The sequence below is a fragment of the Pristiophorus japonicus genome, chromosome 6, assembly GCF_044704955.1.
Source record: "Pristiophorus japonicus isolate sPriJap1 chromosome 6, sPriJap1.hap1, whole genome shotgun sequence".
Lineage (NCBI taxonomy): Eukaryota > Metazoa > Chordata > Chondrichthyes > Pristiophoridae > Pristiophorus > Pristiophorus japonicus.
Window position 1 is genome coordinate 117,855,358 of NC_091982.1, and position 27,653 is coordinate 117,883,010.

Sequence of the window (27,653 nt, forward strand, 5' to 3'; positions counted from 1 at the left end):
CCATGAGATTGTACAAGGCACCAGGAGATGGTAATGGGACAAGTTAAGAAATCAAAGATGAGTCTAGATAGGATGTAAATGGAAACGGCAGAATCATCATCAGCTGCCGTGGGAGAGAAAAAAACAAGAAAAAAACGAAGAGAGAAAAAAATATGGGCAGAGGTTATAGTTTGAAATTGTTGAACTCGATGTTGAGTCCAGAAGGCTGTAAAGTGCCTAATTGAACGATGAGGTGCTGTTGTTTGAGTTTACGTTGAGCTTCATTGGAACAGTGTAGGAGGCCGAGGATGGAGAGATCGGAGTGGGAGTGGAGCGGAGAATTAAAGTAACAGGCGACCGGAAGCTCGGGGTCACGCTCACAAACTGAATGGAGGTGTTCTGCAAAGCAGTCACCCAATCTGGGTTTGGTCTCCCCAATGTCGAGGAGGCTGCATCGTGAGCAGTGAATACAGTATACTAAATTGCTAGAAGTACAAGTAAATCGCTAATACGCTAATCCAGCTGCCTCACACCAGCAGATTCCTGGCACATTCCAGTTCATTCATCAAGTATATTACTCATGGCTTGATGTGAAAATGTCCTCAAAAATAAAGATAAAAATTCATCCGGACATTCCAGTGCAGTACTGAAGGAGCTTTCATTAAGTATGAAGTAATGTTCAGAACGAGAGAAGTGAATAGCAGCATAATGTCCCCTTAACTGTCTTTAACACAGACTTGGCAAAGTCAAAGCGAATTACAAAACAAATCTTAATTTGTATTCTAGTCAGGAATGTCGTGGTGCAATAGTCTGGGAGGCAACAGCAGGCCGTTCACCTGCTCAAAGTGTGGGGAGGGAGTCACTTGTTCATCCAACCTGCTGAAACACCAGCGAGTTCACACCAGCGAGAGGCCGTTCACCTGCTCTGAGTGTGGAAGGGATTCACTCACTCTTCCCGCCTGCTGAGACACCAGCGAGTTCACAAGTGACTGCAGGGTTTGGATTCTGCCGTTATTGCCGCTGTTATTCACATCCTAATGAAATGTGTTCATTCTGTTAGTTGGCGTTTGTTTCTGCTGATGTTAACCCTTCAACTAGGCTGGAGTTTAATATTTTGATATTTCAAATAACAGTGTTGATATTTGATGTCTCCAAGATAAGAGGAGACTACTTGATGTCCTGTTTCTGACTGCTCCAATTTTGTTCGGGGCGGAGGAGCAGTGAGAGATCGGGGCCCAGGAATGTCGTGATTGGGGCCCAGGAGAGACGAGGGTTCGGGACCCAGGAGAGGCAAGGGCCCAGGGGCAGCACGGGCCAGCCCACACTATGATCTATGGATAGTAGGAGCATGTGTGCGCACTAGATCCGTGCAGCAGAGTTTGGTCTCCAGTTGTCTTGGTTAACCCTTGCCACTGGATCAAGCTCTGTCAAGCCCGTGTGGTGGCTGGTGTGCAACGGCCACCCCACATTAAAAGAATCCATGCATAGGCATCTTCCACCCTTTAGTATATAGTTCAGGACCTAGATTGTCAGGTCTCTCATTGAAACACCTGTGAACTCATCCCTTGTTGGTGTGGAAGCAAGTCATCCTCGATACGGAGGACTGCCTAATACTATGCTGAGTTGCACTTGAACAATTATTCACCCTTGCAGCTCAGTTGCATTAATACCTATCCTGATTCCCCACTCATGTTACAGAGGGACTTGAATAGAAAATAAAATAACTTTTTTGTTTTAGAGAGCTGAAAATTATCAAGCCCAACAAGACAGGCCCTTTGTCAGAGATTAGCTTCCATAGAAAAATGAAGCCTCCAATTTGTGTTGATCAAGATCCCACACACAAGAATGAGATAAACGGTCAGTTAATCTGCTTTGTTCTGATGTTAGTTGAGAGATGAATATTGGCCGGTCACTGGGAGAACTCCCATGCTCCTCTTTGAATAGTCCCATGGGATCTTTTACATTCACCTCAGAGCACAGACAGGGCCTCGGTTTAATATCTCATCTGAAAGATGGCCCCTCTGACAGTGCAGCACTCCCTCAGCACTGCACTGCAACAGCAACAATAACTTACATTTAGTAACGTGGTTAAATGTTCCAGGCACTTCACAGGAGTGTTTTGAAACAAAATTTGACACCGAGCCACTGATGGAGATGTTAAGAAAGATGACCAACAGCCTGATCAAGGAAGTAGGTTTCAAGGAGAGTATTAAAAGAGACAGGGGTAGAGAAGCAGAGAAGTTTAAAGAGGGAATTCCAGAGCTCAGGGCCCACGCAACTGAAGGCACGGTCACCAATGGTGGAGTGATTTAAATCAGAGATGCACAAGAGACCAGAATTGGGCGAGTGCAGAGAACTCAGTGCCAACCTCGAGTCTCAAGTCTTTGGCGTGGGGCCTGAACCTACAACCTTGTAACTCAGAGACAAGAGTGAGCCAAGGCTGACTCAGTCTCATTTCCCCCCAGTCCATGCAGCCACTCCCCACCCCTTCTCTGCTTTAAGCTGGAACTCTCCTCTCTCTCTCCCCCAGTCTACCCTGGCACTATTTGCCCTGTGCAAATTACCCTGGAACTCAGCATTTCTCACCCTTCCAGTTGAACACTCTGCTCCTCAGCACCACTGCAGGGTTTCCCCCTCCCCATTCCCCTCAGCACCATTCCATATCCTCAGGAGATCCCAGAGCACTCAGCAGCCAATTACTTTTGAAGTATATTCAATGTTTTGTTCGCAAAACTGGCACCAAAACACAACAACACAGCAAGCTCCCACATACAGCATTGTGATAATGACCAGATAATCTTTTAGTGATGTTGGACGAGGGATAAGTGTTGTCCCAGGCTGCAGGGAGAAGTCCCTTGTTTCTCTTTGAATAGTTACATAGAATATACAGCACCGAAACAGGCCATTCGGCCCAACCAGTCTATGTCGATGTTTATGCTCCATCGAGACTCCTCCCATCCTTCCTTATCTAACTCAATCAACATAACTTTCTATTCCTTTCTCCTTCATATGCTTTTCTAGCATTCCCTTAAATACATCGATACTACTCGCTCCAACCATTCCCTGTGGTAACTAATTCCACATTCTCACCACTCTCTGGGTAAAGAAGTTTTTTCTGAATTCCCTATTTGATTTCTTCATGACAATCTTATATTGGTGGCCTGTAGTTTTGCTCTTCCCCAGCCAATCACTTATGAAGTATGTTCAATGTTTTTTTAGCAAAATTGGCACGCAAATTGTGACAGCAAACTCCCACAAACAGCAATAAGATAAATTACACTGAATGTACAGTACAGATACAGGCCCATTGGCCCAACTGGTCTATACCGGAATTTATGCTCCAATCAAGCCTCCTCCCACCCTAATTCATCCAACCCCATCAACATATCTGAATGACCAATTAATGTGTCTTTGATAGTGTTGGCTGAGGGATAACTGCTGGTCAGGACACCGAGAAAACATTCCTGCTCTTCATATGGCACCTTGGATCTTTTACATCCACCTGAGAGAGCAGACGGGGCCTCGGTTTGATGTCCCATCTGATAAACGCTGCCATCGACAGTGCAGCAATCCCTCAGTGCAGCACTGGAGGGTCAACCTGGATTATGTGCTCAAGTGCTGACGTGGGGCCTGACTCCAGGAAGAACCATCACCCTGACCCTAGCTGAATATCCTGGTTCAGAGATTCATCTCGGGCAGTGGATCAAAGCGAGCGACAGTGAAACGAGTGGCCGATTATCGATCACCTGCTTTGCGATACTGCACAAGGTATTTTTCCACCCCACCAGGTTTAAAATAAATAGAAAGGCTCGGATTTATATAATACCTTTCACGACCACCGAATGTCTCAAAGTGCTTTACAGCCAATGAAGTACTTTTGGAGTGTACTCACTGCTGTACTGTGGGATACACGGCAGCCAACTTGCACACAGCAAGCATCAACAAACAGAAATGTGATAATGACCAGACAATCAATATGTTGATTGAGGGATAAATATTGGCCAAGATAGCGGGAATAACTCCCCTGCCGTTCTTCTAAATAGTGCCATGGGATCTTTTATGTCCACCAGAGAGGGCAGACGGGGCCTCGGTTTCATGTCACATCCGAAAGATGACACCTCTGACAATGCAGCACTCCCTCAGCACTGCACTGGAGTGTCAGCCTGGATTTATGTGCTCAAGTTCCTGGAGTGGGACTTGAATCCACAACCTGACTCAGAGGTGAGTGTGCTACCCTCAAATTAATTCAAAAGGCAAAATATAGATAGTTCTAGTAGTTTATTGGTTTCAAATTGATAAATATTTACTTTACAAAATGTACAAGCACTATATGGATCTGCAGTTTTGAAAGCGGTATTAGTTTGTGTTAAGAGTGCGGGTTGTCTCCAGTGAGCTAAAGGCAGTGTGAACTTGACATTGTTTTCCACTTGACATACAGGAAGTTTGCAACCACAAGAATCAATTTGCAATGAAACTGCTTTTAAAACAAGCTTGCTTCCTGTGTAGCTCGGTTGCTGGCACAAGGCAGCAACATCCCTTAAATAGTTTCATCAGCGCACTTTGTCTCAACTTCGCAAGCAAGTTTTGGAGCATGCGGGACCAAGCTTGTCCGAGGCTGCATCCGGTCAGCGAGACCTTTTCAGCCACTGCATTTCCTCGTGTAACAGGAACAGGGCGTGTCATCTCGAGTTACCTCATCTCTGTAACAAGGAAAAAAGGTTCATTGCACTCGATACACAATTAGGAGTGGGGGAGGGGGGGCAGTTCATTACAGCCTGTGTTTGTTCAATACAGTGTAAACGATCACTTAAAAAGTGATGGGTTTGAGATGAAAAGAAATTCTGCAAAGCTACATAACTCTGGTCATGTATGTAACCTTTATGTAACAACACTGCAATACTGTATATACATAAGAAATGCACACCTTGACCACAGAGGGTGAACTTATGGGAGACATTCCTCATCTGGTCACCCAGGTATCTAAAGGGAGGTCCCATGCAGGGTCCCACTTCTTGATCCAGGTTCAGATCATGGAGCGACCTTGTCCATAGAATGTGCCCAGTGTGGATTTGTGGTATTGTGTAAGGACTTGACATTGGCGACAAGAAACGGGAATCAACCACCCACGGGAATGGCTACCGGCAGCACAGATGAATGGTACTATGTCGGTGAGGACTGGGACGATTTCATTGAGAGGCTCCAGCAGAGTTTTGTCATGAAGGATTGGCTAGGAGACGCAGCGACCGACAAGCGAAGGGTTCATCTGCTGACGAGCTGTGGACCTAAGACTTACGCGCTCATGAAAGACCTGCTAGCATCAGAGAAGCTGGCGGACAAAACCTTTGAAGAGCTCGGCAAACTAATCGGTGAGCACCTCAAACTGGCGAGCAGCGTACTCATGGCCCGACAGATTCTATACCCACAGACGTCGGGAAGGACCGAGCATACCGGATTTCGTTGCGGACCTCCGGCGGTTGGCCAGCCTCTAAGTTCACAGATGCCTGCAGAGGGGAGATGCTAAGGGATTTCTTTATTGAGGGCATCGGTCATGCTGGGATTTTCAGAAAGCTAATTGAGACCAAGGACTTGACCTTGGAAGCGGCGGCGTTGATGGCTCAGACTTTTATGGCGGGGAGGAGGAAACCAAGATAATATACGCGTGCAATTCTGCCTCCAACCGCCATGGATCAGGGAGTCAATATCATTAACGCGACAGAGCCCTGCAGGCAGGCAAGGGCAGTTCGACACACCCCAGCAATAGACCCAAGAAGAAGTCTCCAACAGAGACAATGGCAGGCTGAACGGACATTTACGCCACCCCAGTGGACAATGCGGCCCAGGATGGGCCATTTACGCCCACTAACAGGGTGCTCAAGAGCAGTCAAGAAACAATCAGCGAGGAATGCCTTGCAACCGCTCTTTTGTTCACAACAATGGGAATCTCAGTTCATGCTGGAGGTGTGGGGGCAGACATGCTGCCAGGACTTGCAGGTTTCAACAGTTCGTCTGCAGAAATTGTAATCTCAGTGGCCATTTAGCCAGAATGTGCAGAAAACCTGTAACCAGGCTAATATACGAGGTGGATGAATCAGATGAGGGGTCTGCGAGGCAGGATGACGCTTGGGGCAAATCAATGGACGCTGAAGTTCAGCGGGTTCATGTAGCAAACATTCACAGCTCATATACTAAAACGCCACCTATGATGATGAAAGTCCTAATAAACTGCATCCCTGTACACATGGAGCTGGACACGGGGGCCAGTCAGTCAGTCACTCATGAGTGTTCAACAATTCAAAAAGCTGTGGCCATTCAAAGCCGGCAGACCCAAACTAGAACGCATTGAGACACAATTTCAGACATACACCAAAGAATCATTCCAGTGCTAGGCAGTACAATGTTGGCGGTAACACACAATGGATCGGTGAACCGGCTGCTGCTCTGGATTGTCCCGAGCAATGGTCCCGCACTGTTGGGGAGGAGCTGGTTAGCTGAGATGAACTGGAAATGGGCGGGGGGGGGGGGGGGGGGGGGATGTGCACGTCATGTCATCTGTGAAGCGAAGTTCATGCTCACAGGTCCTATAGCAATTTAAGTCAGTCACTATTTCAACCTGGCATCGGGATGTTGAAAGGTACCAGAAATAGTGATACTCATCACCCCAGACGTCAGAGCAGTGCACCACAAAGCCAGAGCTGTGCCGTATGTGATGCGGGAGAAAATTAAGAGCGAGTTAGACCGGTTGCTGAGAAAGGGCATCATCTCGCCCGTTGAATTCAGCGACTGGGTGAGCCCCATCGTTCTCATCCTAAAAGCGGATGGCTCGGTCAGGATCTGTGGGACTACAAGGCCACTATTAACCGGGTGTCCCTACAAGACCAATACCCGCTTCCAGAATGCGGAGGACCTTTTTGCTATGCTGGCAGGCAGCAAGCTGTTCATCAAGTTGGACCTCACTTCAGCCTACATGACCCAAGAACTGGCTGACGAATCTAAATTACTGACCACCATCATCACACACGGGACTGTTTGTTTAAAACAGGTGTCTGTTTGGCATTCGACCAGCTGCTGTGATTTTTCAAAGAAAAATGGAAAGCCTGCTCAAGAGTTGTTGATGCCAATTCACTGGATATATTCAAGAGGGAGTTCGATATGGCCCTTACGGTTCAGGGGATCAAGGGGTATGGAGAGAAAGCAGGAAAGGGGTACTGAAGGAATGATCAGCCATGCTCTTATTGAAAGGCAGTGCAGGCTCGAAGGGCCGAATGGCCTACTCCTGCACTTATTTTCTATGTTTCTATGTTTCAAATCCATTCCTGAAACAATTGTATTTCAGGACGACATCCTCATCACCGGTCGTGACACCGAGGAACACCTCCACAACCTGGAGGAGGTGCTACTGGACCGGGTAAGCCTGCGACTCAAGAAGTCTAAGTGTGTGTTTTTGGCTCCCGAGGTCGAGTTTCTGGGCAGGAGAGTTGCTGCAGATGGGATTCGGCCTACCGAATCCAAAACGGAGGTGATTCGACGAGCGCCCAGGCCCTGCAACACATCGGAGTTGCGTTCATTCCTGGGATTCTTGAACTATTTCTGGAACTTTCTGCCGAACTTCAGCACATTGTTGGAGCCGCTACAAGTGCTCCTGCGTAAGGGTTGCGATTGGTTTTGGGGGGACTGTCAGGATCGGGCTTTCAATCAGGCGCGGAACCTACTTTGTTCAAACAAGTTGTTGACTCTCTAGAAGCCCTGTAAGAAATTGGTTCTGACATGTGATGCATCATCCTATGGGGTTGGGTGAGTGTTGCAGCAGTGTAATGCTGAGGGCCAACTACAACCTGTGGCTTTTGCCTCCAGGTCGCTCTCTAAAGCTGAATGGGGATATGAGATGGTTGAGAAGGAAGCACTCGCATGTGTCTATGGGGTGAAAAAGATGCATCAGTACCTTTTTGGCAGGAGGTTCGAATTAGAAACGGACCACAAGCCATTAACATCCCTGCTGTCAGACAGCAAGGCTGTCAATGCCAATGTGTCAGCTCGCATACAGCGATAGGCTCTCACGCTCGCTGCGTATGACTACCCATCCCGCACTGAAAATTGCGCTGACGCGCTCAGCAGGCTTCCACTGGCCACCACTGAGGGGGCAGCGGAGCAAAGCGCTGAGATGGTCATGGCTGCCGATCCTTTGTCAGCGCAGGCTCCCCCATCACAGCCTGCCAGATCAAAATCTGGACCAACAGAGATCCCCTCCTATCCATGATTAAGAAATGTGTCCTGACTGGGGATTGGGCGCCCGCACACAGAGTATGCCCTGAGGAGGTCAGACCGTTTCACAGACGGATGGATGAGCTCTCCATCCAAGCCAACTGCCTACTTTGGGGCAGCCGGGTAGTCATGCCCCAGAGGGGCAGGGAAGCATTCATCAGGGAACTCCACAACAAGTACCCAGGCATCGTGCTGATGAAGGCCATTGCCCGGTCACATGTGTGGTGGCCGGGAATTGATTCAGACCTGGAACACGGGAATACTGTGTTCGCAGTTGCCCAGCTTGGTAATACCCGCAGGGAGGACCCGCTCAGCCCGTGGCCCTGGCCTACCAGGCCATGGTCACATATTCACAGACTACGCGGGCCCGTTTATGGGAAAAATGCTTCTCATTGTGGTTGATGCGTACTCGAAATGGATCGAGTGCATCATTTTGAATTCATGCACGACATCCACCACCGAGGATAGTCTGTGTGCTGTCTTTGCGACTCACGGCTTGCCGGACATCCTTGTTAGCGATAATGGCCCATGTTTCACAAGCTACGAATTCCGGGAGTTCATGTCGGGTGATGGCATTAACCATTTCAGGACAGCACCGTTCCAGCCGGCCTCCAATGGCCAGGCGGAACGTGCGGTCCAAATCATAAAACAAGGCATGCTCCAGATTCAAGGACCCTTCCTTCAATGCCGCCTATCGCGCCTCCTGCTGGCCTATAGGTCCTGACCGCACTCGCTCACGGGGGTCCCGCCCATGGAGCTACTCATGAAATGAACACTCAAAACTCGGCTGTCCCTCATTCATCCAGTCCTGTCCGACATTGTTGAGGGCAAGCGCCAATCCCAAAACGAGTACCATGACCGAAATTCAAGGAGGAGATATATAGAAATTGATGACCCTGTATTTGTTCTCAATCACGCTTTGGGGCCCAAATGGCTTGAGGGTACCGTAATAGACAAAGAGGGGAATAGGGTCATAGTGGTTAAACTCAACAATGGGCAGATATGCCGCAAGCATCTGGACCAAGTAAAAAAAAAAAGGTTCAGCATGGAAACTGAGGATCCCGAGGAAGATCATGAGATGGTATTTACACCACCACCAGTGAATGAGCAACAAGAACATTCAGCAGCATGCACAGTCCCTGCACTCAGCCCGGACAGGCCGGAATCACCACAGGTGACAGAGATGTATACCAAGGCTCAACAATCATAGCCCCAACTGTGGCACTCCACGAGAGAGTGCAGACCACCTGAGAGACTTAACCTATGATCCCAATAAGATGTTGAGGGGGAGGTAATGTCATGTATGTAACCTTTATGTAACAACACTGCAATACTGTATATACGTAACAAATGTACACCTTGACCACAGGGGGTGAACTTGTGGGAGACACTCCTCACCTGGTCATCGATATATAAAAGGGAGGTCCCACGCAGGGTCATCGTTTCTTGGTCCTGTGAATAAATGTTCAGGTCATGCAGTGACCTTGTTCATAGAATGTGCCTCGTGTGGATTTGTGGTATTGTGTAAGGACTTTACAACTCTTGCCTAAAAATGTTTAGTTGACCTTGCCAGGAATGAAGGAATGAAGTATTTTTCCAGGGCAGGGTTTCATCATATCGCTTTAAATCAGGAGTCAAACTGTCTCGGCCCCACCCAATCCTTTGGTGCCTCTGTATGGTGAGGCTGTGGGAGATAATGAGTCACTGTTCAGTGTTAGGGATCCTGCTAAGCAATATCCAAATGGCAATGATGACGATCCCCTCAGATTACTCTTTTTAAATCGCAAATTAGTGAAAGCATTCTAGCATACAGAGATATTCTTCAGGGATGCGTTAGCTACAAGTCTAATGCTTCAGATTAGAAGCCAGATTGTTGGGAGGATATGGGGGAGGGGAAGGAGGGAGCTATATTGTAACTCAATATCAAAGTACAACTAAACGTGTTCATTATTTCACCTGAAAATCAGGTAGTCTCCTTTCGTTTGACATTCAGCTCCTGGAACCCAGGTCTGAATCAAGGAGACGACCACTGGAGTCAATTGGTTCTGGCAGAACTTGAACAGAACGGTTGGCGAGCAGGTTATTTAATGTCATAAATCAGCCCTGTATCTGGGACTATAGGACGTACCTTTACACCGGGCCTGTATCTGGGACTATAGGACGTATCTTTAAACCAGCCCTGTATCTGGGACTATATGATGCATCTTTAGACCAGACCTGTATAAGAACATAAGAACTAGGAACAGGAGTAGGCCATACGTCCCCTTGAACCTGCTCCACCAGTCAGTCAGATCATGGCTGATCTGATCTTGGACTCAGCTCCACTTCCCTGCCTGCTCCCCATAACCCATTATCATTTAAGAAACTGTCTATGTTATTCAATGTCCCAGCTTCCACAGCTCTCCGACAGCAAATTCCACAGATTTACAACCCTCTGGGAGAAGAAATTCCTCCTTATCTATGTTTTAAATGGGCGGCCCCTTATATTAAGGTCATGCTCTCTAGTTCTAGTCTCCCCAGTCAGTGGAAACATCCTCTGCATCCACCTTGTCAAGCCCCCTCATAATCTTATACGTTTTGATAAGATCACCTGAATTCCAATGAGTAGATGCCCAACCTACTCAACCTTTCCTCATAAGTTAACTCCATCAACCCCAGAATCAACCTAGTGAACCTTCTCTGAACTGCCTCCAAAAAGTATATCCTTTCGTAAATATGGAAACCAAAACTGCACGCAGTATTCCAGGTGTGGCCTCACCAAAACCTTATATAGCTGTAGCAAGACTTCCCTGCTTTTATACTCCATCCCTTTTGCAATAAAGGCCAAGATACCATTGGCTTTCCTGATCACTTGCTGTAACTGCATACTATCCTTTTGTGTTTCATGCACAAGTATCCCCAGGTCCCGCTGTACTGCAGCACTTTGCAATCTTTCTCCATTTAAATAATAACTGGCTCTTTGACTTTTTCTGCCAAAAGTGCATGACCTCACACTGACATTATCCTCCATCTGCCAAATTTTTGCCCACTCACTTAACCTGTCTATGTCCTTTTGCAGATTTTTTGTGTCCCCCTCACCCATTGCTTTTCCTCCCATCTTTGTATCATCAGCAAACTTGGCTACGTTACAATTTATATTAACGACTTGGAAGAAGGGACTGAGTGTAAATAGTTGGGTGCCAGCACTGATCCCTGCGGCACCCCACTAGTTACCAGTGTATCTGGGACTATCGGAAGTAACTTTATACCAGCCCTGTATCTGGGACTATAGGAAGTATCTTTAAATCCATCATATGTGTGCGGCAACAAGATAGCAGATCCATACTGGAGGGGAGTGTCGGTGAAGATTCTATATGGCAACGGAAAAACTAATGGGAGGCGGCAGCAACTCACTCCAGTCATCGTCACCTCGTGCTTACGAGAACGATGCTTCCATGGGGAGAGGGCTAAGCAAGAGGTAATGCAGATTGTAAATACAGCCTTTGAGTTAGCCAAATACTTATTTAAAGGATTATGTACCTGCTATCGTCTGGTCCAGGTTTGCAATAAAATCCTCCAGATCCCTTGTGTCTCCAAGTTTAGCTTAAGGGAAAAAAACAAAGTATTTAATGTACAGATTGAGAATAACCCAAGGATAGCAAGCATAAAAGAAGGCTATTCGGCCCACCTGCAGGGACCGTCCTAACCCTTCAATCCCAACAACAACTTGAATTTACATAGCACCTTTAACATACTGAAACATTCCAAGGTGCTTCACAAGAGCATAATCAGACAAAAGATGCAGCAACTCGCCAAGGCTTCTTCGACAGCACCTCCCAAACCCACGACTCTCCACCTACAAGGGCAAGGGTAGCAGGCGCATGGGAACACTAGCACCTCCAAGTTCCCCTCCAATTAATACATCATTCCTTCATCGTCTCAGGTGAACACATGCTTGGTCAAAGAGGTAGGTTTTAAGGAGTGCTTTAAAGAAGGAGAGAGGCAGGGAGAAGGATTGGTTTATGGAGGGATTTCCAGGGCTCAGGGCCAGGACAGCTGAAGGCATGGTCGCCAATGGTGGGGCGAAGGAAGTGGGGGATGCACAAGAGGGCAGAGTTGGAGGAGCGCAGCATTCTTGGAAGGTTGTACTTGTAGAAGGTTAGAGAGATAGGGACGGGGGAGTAACGGAGGGTATGTTAAATCATTCCATTGGGTTTACCTCCACTACACTGCCCGACAGGTTGTTCCAAACACGCTGAATAATGATGTACTTTCTGATACCAGGGCTGGGGAGTTCCTTAGATCTGCTCCCGTTCCACCCAGAGCCCGCTTAAGAGGTCTTGGGGCCCAGAGCAACAAGAAATTTGGGGACCCTCTGATCCATTAAAACATAACCATGTAGCAAGATACATGAAGAAATTGGCCTGCAGAGTTTAACAAACGACATTCGGAATAAACCAAAGTCACAATGCACTATACTTGAATTGCTTCATTTTATCACGCACAAAAAACAAACTACATTCTGTGACTTTAATCCCCAGGCTCTATTATAACGCAGCAATTATCTGCTATCAGCATCTAATTAAAATTAAGCATCCAAAAGGACTAAACCAGTGAATATATTAATTGCAATACATTCTCAGTAAGAACAATCCAAGATATAGCTGCTCCATGCATCATCTACTCAAAGTCATTGAGTTTTGCCAGCTATCAGATACGGATTCCAACTCCTTTCTTCAATATTGAAACTTCTTTTTTGGAGGAAGGATTGGGAGGAAATAAATTTAGAGCATTTATTCAACGTTAACCTGGAATCCATCAACAGACAGAAAGTCCTGCAATTACCATGACTGCTTCAGATTAATATATACGCTAGAATCCTGCCATTTTAAGTAACATAATTTGGACCTGTATACAAACAAAGGCCAGCCCATTGCTACCCCCTGACCTCACACTGCCTGCCAACTGTTTCTATGCTGCTGACCTCTCGGGTTTGGCCTTGCGTGAGAGGTTGCGAGAACTGGAAGGCCACTGCGAGCAGGTGAACAAAGTCCACAGATGTGACACGCAAACTCTGCTTCCCTACATCCTCCCTGGTTCCTCACTGCGGTGCCTAGCGAGCTTCCTGGAGACCCCAGGTGTGATGATTTTTACTGGGTGTAATGTATACACCTGTGAGTATGCTCACAGCTTTGTGGAGCTGGCGAGAGGTGGGCACCGGAGGGACTGGAGTGCATCATCACCCCCAAATTTTTAATTTGAACCACAACGTCAATTTTAATTTATTTATTGGTTTAGTGCCACTTTAATAAGGGGGCAATTGTATTAATGTTCTATTAAAAATAGTTGTAGAGCTGTTGAGTTGAGAGTGGCTTAGCCAGTCACCTGATGTTCATGAGACTCAATAAAACCCCAGCCAGTTGGGTTTGGGGGATCCACGATGAGGCAGGTGGTTGTGAGCCTGGTGGATGAACTGGTAATGCGATTGTTAAACCTTTGCTAATAAATCAACTAGTTCTTAGCAACACATTGCTGTTATGATTTCTTAAGCAAAGAACCCATGAAGCGAATACATTACCCAGGGGCCCTAGGCACAGGGCTCATTGACCTGTGTATCAATCTAAACAGTGCGTAAAGGAGTTTCCACCATCCTTCATTCTAAGTTACTGCAACAAACCAGTAAATTGCAGGGCCAAACCCCCAGAACATGCCTGGAACACCTTAATTTCTCACTGGAGAAGGTTTCCATGGACACTGGCTACTGTATTATCATGGATTAGCTGGTTTTTAGAATACTTGCTTCACTATCTTATAATCATCAGTAGTGGATTTATAATTGTGTGTAAGAATTAAATACAAGAGTCTGTAATCATCAACTGTATGCAATGATAGCCTGAATTGTGTAAGGCAATTAACCCATTTGCTTATAGATAAAGTCTGTGAGTAATCTGTAATGAGACAACCCGGGGTGAGAAAGAGGATTACTATAGTTGAATAATGAGGCTTTGGGTGAAGGCTGGATATTAGCCAACAGTAAGGATGGACAGTTAGCCTGGGAACCAAGCTTAGGTGCAGTTACCATTGTGCTGGAATATTATAAATTCCACAGTGAATAAAAACTAAGGCCAACTGCAAGGGCCATACCTCAACCTATGGAGACATATTCCTTTTGTGTTGCCATCGCCACCCTAGGAGTCTTGTTGGTCAAAAACAGATGATGCAAGAGTGTCATAAGACTAGCACCCTACATACATCAGGGTGTTATGAACATGGCATCTTTAATGATTGGCTGATGCCCAAAAGCAAGTGATTGGCGTCTTCCTGAACCAAAGGATTTGAATGTGTAAGGATATTAAGGGGGTCTTAACAAATTGTAGAAGATTTTAGGGGTGGAAGATTTCAGTTAGAATCAAAGAGACACCCGGGAGCTGAGACGGAAGAGACACAGGTTGCAGCTTCTTTCTCCAAACTCTCCTACAACTACATCTATCAACGTCCCCCAGCCCACTGGGCCAAACTTCCTTGGAGGTTCCCCCCTGCCCAGCCCTGACCTCACATCTCTCTCTAGTTGCTCTCTGATCTCTCCTCTTGTCCTCTCCACACGCACCTTGTCCACGAGACCCACTTCCTGATCCCTTGACCCTATTCGCAGCAAACTGCTGACCACCCAACTTCCTTTCCTGGTTCCCATGTTAGCTGACATTGTTAACGGTTCTCTCTCCTCAGGTACGGTCCCCCACTCCTTCAAATCTGTCGTTATCATCCATCTCCTCAAAAAAACAACCCTTGACCCCTCCGTCCTTGCAAACTACCTCCCATCTCCAACCTCCCTTTCCTCTAGAAAGTCCTTGAACGTGTTGTCACCTCCCAAATCCGTATCCATCTTCTCCGCAACTCCATGTTTGAATCCTTTCAATCAGATTCCCGCCACTGCCACAGTACCAAAATGGCTCTCATCACTAATGACATCCTTTGTGACTGTGACAGAGGTAAACTATCCCTCCTCATCCTTCTCGACCTGTCTGCAGCATTTGACACGGTTGACCACTCTATCCTTCAACATCACTCCACCATCGTCCAGCTGGGTGGGACTGCACTCACCCAGTTCCATTCTTATCTATCTAATCGTAGCCAGAGAATCACCTGCAACGGCTTCTCTTCCCATCCCTGCATTGTTACCTCTGGTGTCCCCCAAGGATCTATCCTTGGCCCCCCCTCTTTCTCTCATCTATATGCTGCACCTTGGCGACATCATCCGGAAATACTGCGCAGTTTCCGCATGTATGCTGACAACACTCAGCTCGACCTCTCCACTTTTCTCGACCCCTGCTTGGTATCTAAATTGTCAGACATCCAGTTCTAGGCAAGCAGAAATGTTCTCCAATTAAATGTTGGGAAGACCGAGTCATTGTTTTTGGTCTGCGCCACAAACTGCGCTCCCGAGCCACTGACTCCATCCCTCTGCCTAGCATTAATTTGAGGCTGAACAAGACTGTTCGCAACCTAGGCATCGTATTTGACCCTGAAATGTGCTTCCGGCCACATATCCCTGTCTGACATAAAAATAAAACGTGGAAGGTGGCTCAACCGTGGCTAACAAGGGAAATTAGGGATCGTGTTAAATCCAAGGAAGAGGCATATAAATTGGCCAGAAAAAGCAGCAAACCTGAGGACTGGGAGAAATTTAGAATTCAGCAGAGGAGGACAAAAGGGTTTAATTAGGAGGGGGAAAATAGAGTATGAGTGTAAGCTTGCAGGGAACATAAAAACTGACTGTAAAAGCTTCTATAGATATGTGAAGAGAAAAAGATTAGTGAAGACAAATGTAGGTCCCTTGCAGTCAGAATCAGATGAATTTATAATGGGGAACAAAGAAATGGCAGACAAATTGAACAAATATTTTGGATATGTCTTCACTAAGGAAGACACAAATAACATTCTGGAAATACTAGGGGGCCGAGGTCTAGCGAGAAGGAGGAACTGAAGGAAATCCTTATTAGTCAGGAAATTGTGTTAGGGAAATTGATAGGATTGAAGACTGATAAATCCCCAGTGCCTGATAGTCGGCATCCCAGAGTACTTAAGAAAGTGGCCCTAGAAATAGTGGATGCATTGGTGGTCATTTTCCAATATTCTATCAACTCTGGATCAGTTCCTATGGATTGGAGGGTAGCTAATGTAACATCACTTTTTAAAGGAGGGAGAGAAAACAGGGAGTTATAGACCAGTTAGCCTGATTTCGGTAGTGGGGAAAAAGTTGGAATCAATTATTAAAGATGTAATAGCAGCATATTTGGAAAGTAGTGAAAGAATCGGTCCAAGTCAGCATGGATTTATGAAAGAGAAATCATGCTGGACAAATCTTATACTCTACTAGGTACATCCTCAAAAAATTCTAGTCAAGGGAGAACCAGTAGATGTGGTGTTTTTGGACTTTCAAAAGGCTTTTGACAAGGTCCCACCCAAGAGATTAGTGTGCAAAATTAAAGCACATGGTATTGGGGATAATTGTGGATAAAGAACTGGTTGGCAGACAGGAAGCAAAGAGTAGGAATAAACGGATCCTTTTCAGAATGGCAGGGAGTGACGAGTGGGGCACCGCAAGGTTCAGTGCCTGGACCGCAGCTATTTACAACTATTAATTATTTAGACGAAGGAATTGAATGCAACATCTCCAAGTTTGCAGATGACACTAAGCTGGGTGGCAGTGTGAGCTGTGAGGAGGATGCTAAGAGATCTTACTGCCATTGTACAGGGCCTTGGTGAGGCCACACCTTGAATATTGTGTACAGTTTTGGTCTCCTAATCTGAGGAAGGACATTCTTGCTATTGAGGGAGTGCAGTGAAGGTTCACCAGACTGATTCCCGGGGTGGCAGGAATGACATATGAAGAAAGACTGGATCGACTAGGCTTATATTCACTGGAATTTAAAAGAATGAGGAAATCTCATAGAAACATAAAATTCTGACAGGATTGGACAGGTTAGATGCAGGAAGAATGTTCCTGATATTGGAGAAGTCCAGAACCAGGGGTCACCGTCGAAGGATAAGGGGTGAGCCATTTAGGACCGAGATGAGGAAAAACTTCTTCACTCAGAATTGTGAACCTGTGGAATTCTCTACCATAGAAAGTTGTTGAGGCCAGTTCATTAGATATATTCAAAAGGGAGTTAGAAGTGGCTGTTATGGCTAAAGGGATCAAGGGGTATGGAGAGAAAGCAGGAATGGGATACTGAAGTTGCATGATCAGCCATGATCATATTGAATGGTGGTGCAGGCTCGAAAGGCTGAATGGCCTGCTCCTGCACCTATTTTCTATGTTTCTATGTTTCTATGACTAAGACCGCCTATTTCCACTTCCATAACATCGTCCGTCTCTGCCCCTACCTCAGCTCATCTGCTGCTGAAACTCTCATCCATGCCTTTGTTATCTTTAGACTTAACTATTCAAATGCACTCCTGGCTGGCCTCCCATATTCAATCCTACATAAACTTGGTCATTCAAAACTCAGCTGCCTGTATCCTAACTTTCACTAAGTCGTGCTCACCCATCACCCCTCTGCTCGCTGACCTACATTGGCTCCCGGTTGAGCAACATCTCAATTTCAAAATTCTCATCCTTGTTTACAAATCCCTGCATAGCCCTCCTTCTTCCTATCTCTAATCTCCTTCAGCCTCACAATCCCGCCCCCCCCACCCCCCGGCATTTCTGCACTCTTCAAATTCTGTCCTCCTGAGCATCCCTGATTATAATCGTTCAACCATTGGTGGCCATGCCTTCAGCTGCCTAGGCACTAAGCTCTGGAATTCCCTCCCTAAACCTCTCCGCCTCTCTACCCTCCTTTAAAACACTCCTCAAGCTTTTGGTCATCTGCCATCATTTTTTCTGATGTGGCTCAGCATCAAATTTATTGGTTTTGTCTTAAGCGCCTTGGAATGTTTTACTACTTTAAAAGGCACTGTATAAACACAAGTTGTTGTTGTATTACAAGTCTCAATTATACCCGGTGAACTGCTGCTCGAATACTGTAATGTTGTAAGTCTTGCTTGTGATGATAAAGTTAAATCACCGTCCCCAATATGGGTCATCCTCGAATCATTTGGAACCAGTGTCTCTGGGAGCATATCCTGCCTTATGCAAATGGATGTTAATTGTGGGTGAGCAAAGACAGTAAGTGTCGGTAGGCTATTCGACAACAGAAGTATCACAGCCAAGTTTGATTCCATCCTCATCCTATACTTTTGGCAGGGAGCACTTTGTGATTGGCAGTAATAACACTGGCCAACTTTTCCCTACTTAACCCACGCCACTCTGTGCAAAAGTGTATTTTCCACTCGTCCTAAATCTCTTACAATTAATCGTTCATCCTCGTCCCCCTGTTCCACATTCCTTAACCACCTGGTAATAGTCTGTTTCTATCTACTCTGCCCAATCCCTTCATAATTTTAACATCTCTATTGAATCACCCCATAATCTCTGTTCCAAGAAATACAGTCCTTGGGATCAGTCATGGGGACTTTCCAAGGGATGTGTATGTTCGCGAGCAGAATGAATGCAGTTATTGAAGCATGGTGTGTACAGTGAATGCTAAAGGCTTACCATCAGCTCTGTACCCTACTGAGAGTGTCAGCTGTGGCTCAGTGGGTAGCACACTTGCCTCCGAGTCAGAAGGTTGTGGGTTCAAGTCCCACTCCAGGGACTTAAGTACATAAATTTGGCCGACACTCCAGTGCAGTGCTGAGGGAGGTGCTATCTTTTGGATGAGACATTAAACCGAGGCCCGCCTGCTCTCTCCAGTGGACGTAAAAGATCCCATGGCACTATTTCGAAGAAGAGCAGGGGAGTTATCCCCGGTGTCCTGGCCAATATTTATCCCTCAAGCAAAATAACAAAAAAAACAGATTATCTGGTCACTATCACATTGCTGTTTGTGGAAGTTTGCTGTGGGCAAATTTGCTGCAGTATTTCCTACATAACAACAGTGACTACACTCCAAAAGTACTTCATTGGTAGTAAAGCACGTCTGGTGGTTGTGAAAGTCGCTATATAAATGCAAGTCTTTCTTTCTTTTATATATTCTATCACTTACTAATTGCATTGTCACATTGTCTAGACATTGAAAGTAGTTATTGCCAGATCCCTTTCCAAGTCTCCCTGTGCCAGTTCAATTAAATGTACACTTATAAAACGCACATTTGGTATTGCTTATGTGCAGTACTTCATGTTCCTCGGTGTTAAATTTTATTTGCCATTTTTGTGCCCAATTGATCTAAATCCTTTTTCTATATCCTCGGTCTCTGCTGCTTCCCCTCAGGAGGTTACAGTTCCCTTTAGTATCGAGGTCATTTCTGCACACGAACTCTTGATAGTCATTTTATGGAGTGAACGTAAACAGATCGGCATGTGCTGAGCCATGCAGATCAGGATGACCCCAGCATCACTCCCGAGGTACCATTCTCACTCAGGGCTGCGGCAAGAGGTTTACAATAGTTGGAGAGTGAGGAAAGGCAGAATGTCTAATTCTAAAAGGGGGTGCAGGAACAGAGAGACCTGGGGGTATATGTGCACAAATCTTTGAAGGTGGCAGGGCAGGTTGAGAAAGCAGTTAAAAAAGCGTACGGGATCCTGGGCTTCATGAACAGAGGCAGAGAGTACAAGTGTGGAAATTATTATGAACCTGTACAGATCACTGGTTCGGCCTCAACTGGAGTATTATGTGCGATTCTGGGCACTGCACTATAGGAAGGGTGTGAAGACCTCAGAGGATACAGTAAGAATTTACATGAAAGATTCCAGGGATGAGGGACTTCTTTTACGTGGATAGACTGGAGAAGCTGGGGTTCTCCTCCTTAGAGAAGGAGGAGAGGAAAACATAGAAACAGAAAATAGGTGCAGGAGCAGGCCATTCGGCCCTTCGAGCCTGCACCACCATTCAATATGATCATGCAACTTCAGTACCCCATTCTTGCTTTCTCTCCATACCCCTTGATCCCTTTAGCCGTAAGGGTCACATCTAACTCCCTTTTGAATATATCTAACGAACTGGCCTCAACAACGTTCTGTGGTAGAGAATTCCACAGGTTCACAATTCTCTGAGTGAAGAGGTTTCTCCTCATCTCGGTCCTAAATGGCTTACCCCTTATCCTTAGACTGTGACCCTTGGTTCTGGACTTCCCCAACATCGGGACCATTCTTCCTGCATCCAACCTGTCCAATCCTGTCAGAATTTTATATATTTCTACGAGATCCCCTCTCATTCTTCTAAATTCCAGTGAATACAAGCCTAGCCGATCCATCTGATAGAGGTGTTCAAAAGCATGAGGGGTCTAGACAGGGTAGATAGAGAGAAACGATTCCCATTGCGGAAGGTTCAAAAACCAGAGGACACAGATTTAAGGGGATTTGGCAGAAGAAGATGAGGGGAAACTTTTCTGCACAGTGAGTGGTTAGAATCTGGAATGCACGGCCTGAAAGAGAGGTGGAGGCAGATTCAATCAACCCTTTCAAAAGAGAATTGATAAGTACCTGAAGGGAAAAAAACCCACATTATTACAAGGAAAGGGCAGGGGAGTGGGACTAGCTGAAGTGCTCTTGCAGAGAGCTGGCATGGGCTTGACGGGCGTCTTTCTGTGCTGTCAGAATTCTATGATTCGGCTCGGATAGCTACACCCCTACTGAACAAAATTCATGGACAAGACCGGGCTCTGCTGTGATGTCCCATAGCCAAAAGCCTAACTCACTGTCTGGGCTCAGGCTCCAATGAGTTATTGGAAACTGCTTGCAACCACCTGCCAGCAGGAACCGGCCCCCTCGGGAGAGATGGGGAAACAGAAGAAATTGGAACATGGTTGGCAGGAGTTTATTGATTCGGTAACTATTCAAAATATTTATGTCTGTGTAGATGTGTGAAAATAATATTGCAAAATCCTGGAGCCCTTTCAAAAGGGGTTGATTGGAGAACCAGAGAGTCCCTTAACCAATCACAGTGTAGGACTTTAACCAATCGGATCCCAGAGATTGCTATCCCTTTAGCCAATCAGAACCAATTAAATCTCAGAACCACACAGCCAGGTACCACACAGATCTAAGGCTGATTTCCGGGTGGACATTTCTAAACTAATCACTGCACCAGACATTACATTCATAACATAATGGACTCATCAATTTGATAATCCAGAAAAGTAATTGGAAATTTAACCATTAACTCGGCTCCAATTTATCCCCCCATCTTTTCCCTCCAGCAAAACACACCCATGCAGACTTCCAAATGCTCTGAACTCAAGTTACATCTCTCTCCCATAATGAACTAGCCCTCCTGGACATGTAACCCACTCCAGCCCACTACTTTATTGTGAGGCCCAGTGTAAAGGTACAATATGTGCAAGCACTTTATATAAATGACCTGCACTGATAGGAGAGACCATTCAGCCAACCAATCGACACATGAACACATTTACCTGATCACCAGGAATGGGTGGATATGCAGATGGTCAGGGACCCAGCACCCTGGAATGAACCTCTGACTGTATGTATTTCAGCAATGCTGCGACACCAAGAAGGTGAAAGGAAATGAAAAAGGAAAGAAATCCTTCGGAGAGAGAAAGATTGAGTGAGATCGTGCCTCGTGACAGGGAAAGCAAGAGACGGCCTTCTGGGGAAAGGGAGAGGTTTTAGGGATGTGAAATGGGGACATGTGGAAAGAGAGGGAACCTTTCTGGAGGAGAGAAACAGGCCTGGATTTTAGCTCCAAAGCAAGTTCTGTGCAGGGGGACTGTTTTGAGGTTGGGAAGAATGGGTTTCCTGTATTTCGTGCAGTTGTTAACTGTAGAGCTCCTTTAACAAACAATTCCTGTTGGTTTCCTGCCCACAGGCAACACGTTTAACTGGTTTGAGCCTTGTTGGGCAAGGAAGCCTGCAGCACAAGGCCACAGCTTGAGGAGAGCAGGTGGGTCAAGGGGGAGCAGATGATGGTCCAATGTAGTTCGGGGGGCGGGGGGGGGAGGCTACAATGGGGGGCGGAGTGGGTAGCAGACAGATTGTGGGGGAGGTGGTCTGGGGGGTTTACTTGTTGGGCCTGGAGGAAACAGTGCTGCTCCTCCTGGCCCATAAGCAGTCCTTTAAAAAAATACACTTACCTCATGGATTCAGCCCTTCTCACCTCCTTTCACCTGCCGGGCTTCCCGAGGCCTGGGAAACCCCGCCAACATGTGTTAAAAATACAATTACTGTTAAAATTAAGGCAGGCAGCCTCATTGTAATATTTAAATCACCAATACACCTCCTGCGAGCCAATTGGTCACCCACCCGTCATCGCACCTCTATCAACCGGAAGTGGGATGGTTCAAGGCGGGTTGGGTTCCTGTTTCAGATTTTTTGAATTTTAACCTCTGAGCCACGCCAACCCGCCCTTGTTTGGGAAGATTCAGCCCTGAGACTGTGTTGGGAGGAGTGTGGGGGAAGATCAAAAGGCCAGTTGAGGTCAGGAATGGGGGAAAGCTGAGAGAGAAAGACACAAGCACACACTGCTGAATGGGAAAGGAAGGGAGAGAAACCCTTGGTGGGGTGTGGATCTTGGGCCCCAATGTTACTGGAAGGGACAGAAGCAATTTGGACTTGGTGGTCTCACATTAGTGTATAGCCCATCTCCCCCCAGAACAATTCTGTTCTACTACTAGTATTAAGCAACTCCTGGGGCTGGGGATTCAGTGGAAGTAACCCACTTCAGAGTTTCCTGGACATCACTGAAATAATTGAGGATTCTAGAACAATAAGTAACATCGAAGTGACTGAAACACATCCACACCCACAATGCACTATTCCAGTAAGGATTGGACGTCACTTCACCGAGGGGAGATGAAAGCTGGCCCTGTGCTTATAGTTGCTGGCTGGTCACAGGCCCCGAGACACCACTGGCACCACCCAAAGGGTGCCAAGAGTACAGAAAGGAGGCTTTAATAATGTCAGTTATTTAGATCCTACCTTTGGGTGTTGCTGTGTCCACAGAGTTCAGCTTCTCAACACTACAGTTTAAGCTGCTTGCACCAGATGAGCCCGTACCTGTTGGTAATAAAAGTCATACGTCTGAGAGTGGTGCCTTCTTCTGCTGTACACCCAGAATTATACACATTTCAAATGAAATATAAATCAGAGGTCAGCACCCACTTCAGGGATCAGACATCAGCAAGGGTGGAGTTTGTTCAATAGAAGATCCAGGGGCCTAAATGGCCCTTTTCTGAGGCTTGTTATCGCCTCCAAGAGACCTTACCGCCTGGGGGCTGGCGGAGGGTGTGACCTATCCACAATTGCCTCGGGCCGGTGGAAACGGGTTTCAGCCGCGCCCCGACTTTCCAGCCCCGCGGGGGAAGTTGCCCCGCAGGAGCAAGAGCACCCCCCGGTCGGTGCCCCCTGACAACTTCGCGAGGTGGGAAGCTGCCAGTGCCTGGGTGGTGCAGCCGCCATTAAAAAGGGGAAGGCACACCGCCATGTCCGCCATTTTGTTGCAATTGTCAGCCGACTCTGCAGTCCGCCCGACAATGACGGCCTCTTGGGTGCCAGGCCGCTGGCCCAGCCAAACCCCTCCCTGGTGGCCCAGTGGGAGCCAAGGAGGTCTCGCAGAGTCCCTCCCCTCAAACAGCACTGGGAGGCGATGACATAGTTAAAGAGCTGAATTTTCACGTCACTTCCCTCCGGGTGGTGATCATTTGAAAAATCCGCCCCAAACAGGGCGGAGGGCAATTTCCAATCCCCAGAATGACAATACTATTGAAATGATTTATTTTTAAAGTGTTCAATCCTCACCAAGATGTTTGTTTCCCCATCCTACATCACAAACAGCTTAAACATTGGTTCAACCAGTCATTTATCTCATTGCTGTTTGTGTGCAAATTAGCTATGGTGTTTCCCTGAATTACAACACTGACCGTACTTCATTGGCTGTGAAAGTGATGAAAAATCACGAGATCATAAAAGGCACGATATGAATGCAAGTTCTTTCTGTGAGAATTGAAAGTTATTATGACTCATCGTTGCCTAATACGTGGTGACCATATGCATGAAGTGATACAGCACTTCAAGCAGCCCAAAATTAGACATGTTTTTCCCCTTCCCTGGAGGAGGAACAGAAACAAGTGAACATGCTCAGGATCCATTTTGATTGTCATGATTTAGTTTAAGGTAGCTGGAACTGATAATCTGTCATTGATCCCGGACACCAATTGATGTGCATTTTACAAACCCAATTTCAGACCAAGTTGGCAAATTTTCATTGTAATGCTACACTTGAAGCAGATTCAACAAAGCATTATTAAACATCACAAGCAGAATCAAAAGGAGACCAAAAACAACATGGTAAATAAGAAGGAGTGATACAATTGGATAGAATCACAAACAGAATCTTCCACATGGTGGGGTACTTTAAATCTAACTCACTGGGCAGGAAACCCACTGGTTTTACACCTAACTCGCAGGGCAGGAAATCCACTGGTTTTATACCAAACTCGCTGAGCAGGAAACCCACTGGTTTTATACCCAACTCGCTGGGCAGGAAACCCACTGGTTTTATACCCAACTCGCTGGGCAGGAAACCCACTGGTTTTATACCTCGCCCAGTGACTTCAATGGAGAGTAAAATCAGGGGGGCTGTAAAACCGGTGTTACACCCAAACCAGTCAGTTTCCCCATGAATGGGTTAGGTTAGAATTGCCCTGCCTGCAGTGTCAGCACAGTAGGATCAGGGAATACGTTTATCCCCCCCTCCAACAAGGTTGATTGGAGACTTATCGGAAAACACTTCCACCCATTGGAGGGAAAGCATCTGGGCTTCTCTCAACCATGATGTGGGATGTGTTACTGGTCATCTCTAAATCATGCCATCGCTGTCAAAATTAATCTCAAGAAAAACAAGACTTGCATTTCTACAGTGCCTTTATAACATCAGGGCATCCCAAAGCGCTTTGCAGCCAAGGGATTATTTTGAGCTGTAGTCACTGTTGTAATGTAGGAAACACGGCATCCAACTTGCACATAGCAAGGCCCCACAAACAGTAATGTGATAATGACCAGATAATCTGCTTTGGTGATGTTGCTTGGGGGATAAATATTGGCCAGGACTCCCCTGATCTTCGAATAGTGCCTAGGATCTTTAACATTCACAGCCAGCGCAACTTGAAGTGGTGTGTTGACAGGCCACCATACTCAATATGTACTGTGGGTACAGTCATCTGGTTGTTATATTACTGCACAACTGATCAAAGAGCCTGGGCTAAACATTTAAATGTGAGTTCAAGTCCCATCGTGCCAGTTTGAGAAATGGAATTCAGTTTATTTTAAATCTGGGAATAGAAATCTGTTATCAGTAAAAGTGAGCTTGAATCTGCCAGATTGCTGTAAAAATCCACCTGGTTCACGTGTTCTTTAGGAACCGATCATCCTCACCCAGTCTGGCTTTATGTGACTCTGGGCTCACAGCCATGTGGTTGATCCTTCACAGCCTTTTGCAATGACCTAGCAAGCCCCACAGTTGTATAGAACCACTCAAGAAGGCCCACCACCACATTTTCAGGACAACTAGGGTTCGGCAACAAATGGCAGCCTGGTCAGCAATGCCCACATCACAAGATTTAATTTTTTTTTAAATGACTTCAGCCTTCAAAACCATTAACACAGAATTACATACAATGTACAACCCAGAAACAGGCCATTCGGCCCAACACGTCGATGTTGGTGATTATGCTCCACGCCAGCCTCCTCCCACCCTACTTCATCCAACCCGATTAGCATATCCTTCTATTCCTTTCTCCCTCCATGAGCCTCAGTCACCTTTGTATAGACATCAGCAACAACATTCCAATCCAAAACGGTAACAGTTCTATGACCACATCAGTCTCCTCATGATACCGCATCCTCTGAAAAAAGTATTCCCAGCTAACTATGAACTTCTGCTTAACATTGCAAGTTAAAGACTGCCTGCATGTTGATGTTTAGTCAACAATGACTCCACCACGCTACCAGCAAATCCCAAGATCTGCACGTACTAAATATCAAACCTATGCCATTTGGCCAGTTCCAAATTTAAAACCAAACCTCTGAACTAAAACAGTACAATGCAATGGTTACTCCGCCCCTCCCATTCAAATGGGGCTAACAAACAGTTAATAAATCCACAAACTCAGCATTACTCACTGTCCGAGTCATCAATTCCACTGTCACCAGCGCTGCCAGCACCCTGCCTCTTCATTTGGTTCAAGTGCTCCTCATACTGAATACCAGTGTCTGCAGAGCAGGAGAGGTCTTCAACGACCACATTGAATTCATTCAGGACAGCAGCAAATTCATCCTCATTCCACACTGAAAGGGTTTTTTTTTAAAGTCACATTTGGTTGTTATTTTGCTAAAATGTAATAGTCATAACATGCACATACTGACATTTAAAAACAGTCCCTTTGCCATCTAATATCAAACAATTGAACTGTACTTTGTAGATTTATAGTCATTTCCTAATTTAGGGTGCTAGCCACAGCTCAGAGTGCGCCGGTGGTGGAGGGAGGTGGTGGGTGGGGTGCCGATCAAGTGGGCTGCTTTGTCCTAGATGGTGTCGATCTCAGTAATACTAAGAGGACAGGGACCCTGTGCACAGGTTGGGTGCCCCGAAATGATCCCTTCTTTCTATCACTGGATCCGCTGCAGGCTCCTGCCTGTCTCGTGCAGTTGCATGGGTTTCACAACCCGAATACCAGGGCCCAGTGATCATGCTCGTGCATTTCAATCCCACCAATTACAAGTTGAATACAATAAATCTGGTCTTTTGTGAGCTGGCACCAGAAAAAAATGACCATAAGAACCACCTGGTTTCAGGGACTGAGACTGGGGGCTGACTGAGACAGGCTGATGGGGAGTGCCACCCCTACCCAGTCTGGTCTACAGTGTCCCACTCCCCACATCCCAGTCTCACTTCCCCACTCCCACTCCCACTCCCACTTTCACTCCCCAGTCCCCAGTCCCACTCCCCTTTAGCCTCTCTCAGTCAGCCCCCAGTTTCAGTCCGTCCCGTCTCAGTCAGTCTCCTCCCGCAGTCTCAGTCAGCCCCCAGTCCCGGCCAATGTTAGACAGTTTCAGCCAATCCCGGCCAATGTTGGCCAGTTTCAGCCTGTCGCTCTCAATCTCTCTCAGACTCAGTCACTTACCGGAGTTGCCTGTCTCCGATGAACTCATGGTGACAGACTCAGCTCCGCTTCTCTCTCACTTTCTCCGCGGGACTTGTCCTTTTATCCGTCTCATTACCCGCCCCCAAAGCCCGATCCGACCAATCACAACCCCAAGCTATATCTGAATGATGGGCCCTCCAGCCAATCAACGAGATGCCCGGGAGGGGGCGGTAACCTTGGCACTTCGTGATGTCATAGAAAAGAAATATCGAATCAGGAGGAATTCCCCCAAC

At 46.5% G+C, this 27,653-nt stretch overlaps 1 protein-coding gene across 1 annotated transcript; it reads right to left on the reverse strand.

Annotated features, from left to right (window-relative positions):
* Positions 1–4,242: 4,242 nt before the first annotated feature.
* LOC139265227 (regulator of cell cycle RGCC-like) lies at positions 4,243–27,450 on the reverse strand. Its single transcript, XM_070882156.1, has 5 exons — positions 27,400–27,450; positions 26,399–26,563; positions 23,198–23,275; positions 11,758–11,820; positions 4,243–4,679 (listed from the first exon to the last, which is right to left on the reverse strand). Exons 1-5 carry the CDS (start codon positions 27,425–27,427, stop codon positions 4,669–4,671), a joined length of 345 nt encoding a protein of 114 aa, XP_070738257.1. The 5' UTR covers positions 27,428–27,450; the 3' UTR covers positions 4,243–4,668.
* Positions 27,451–27,653: the final 203 nt, after the last annotated feature.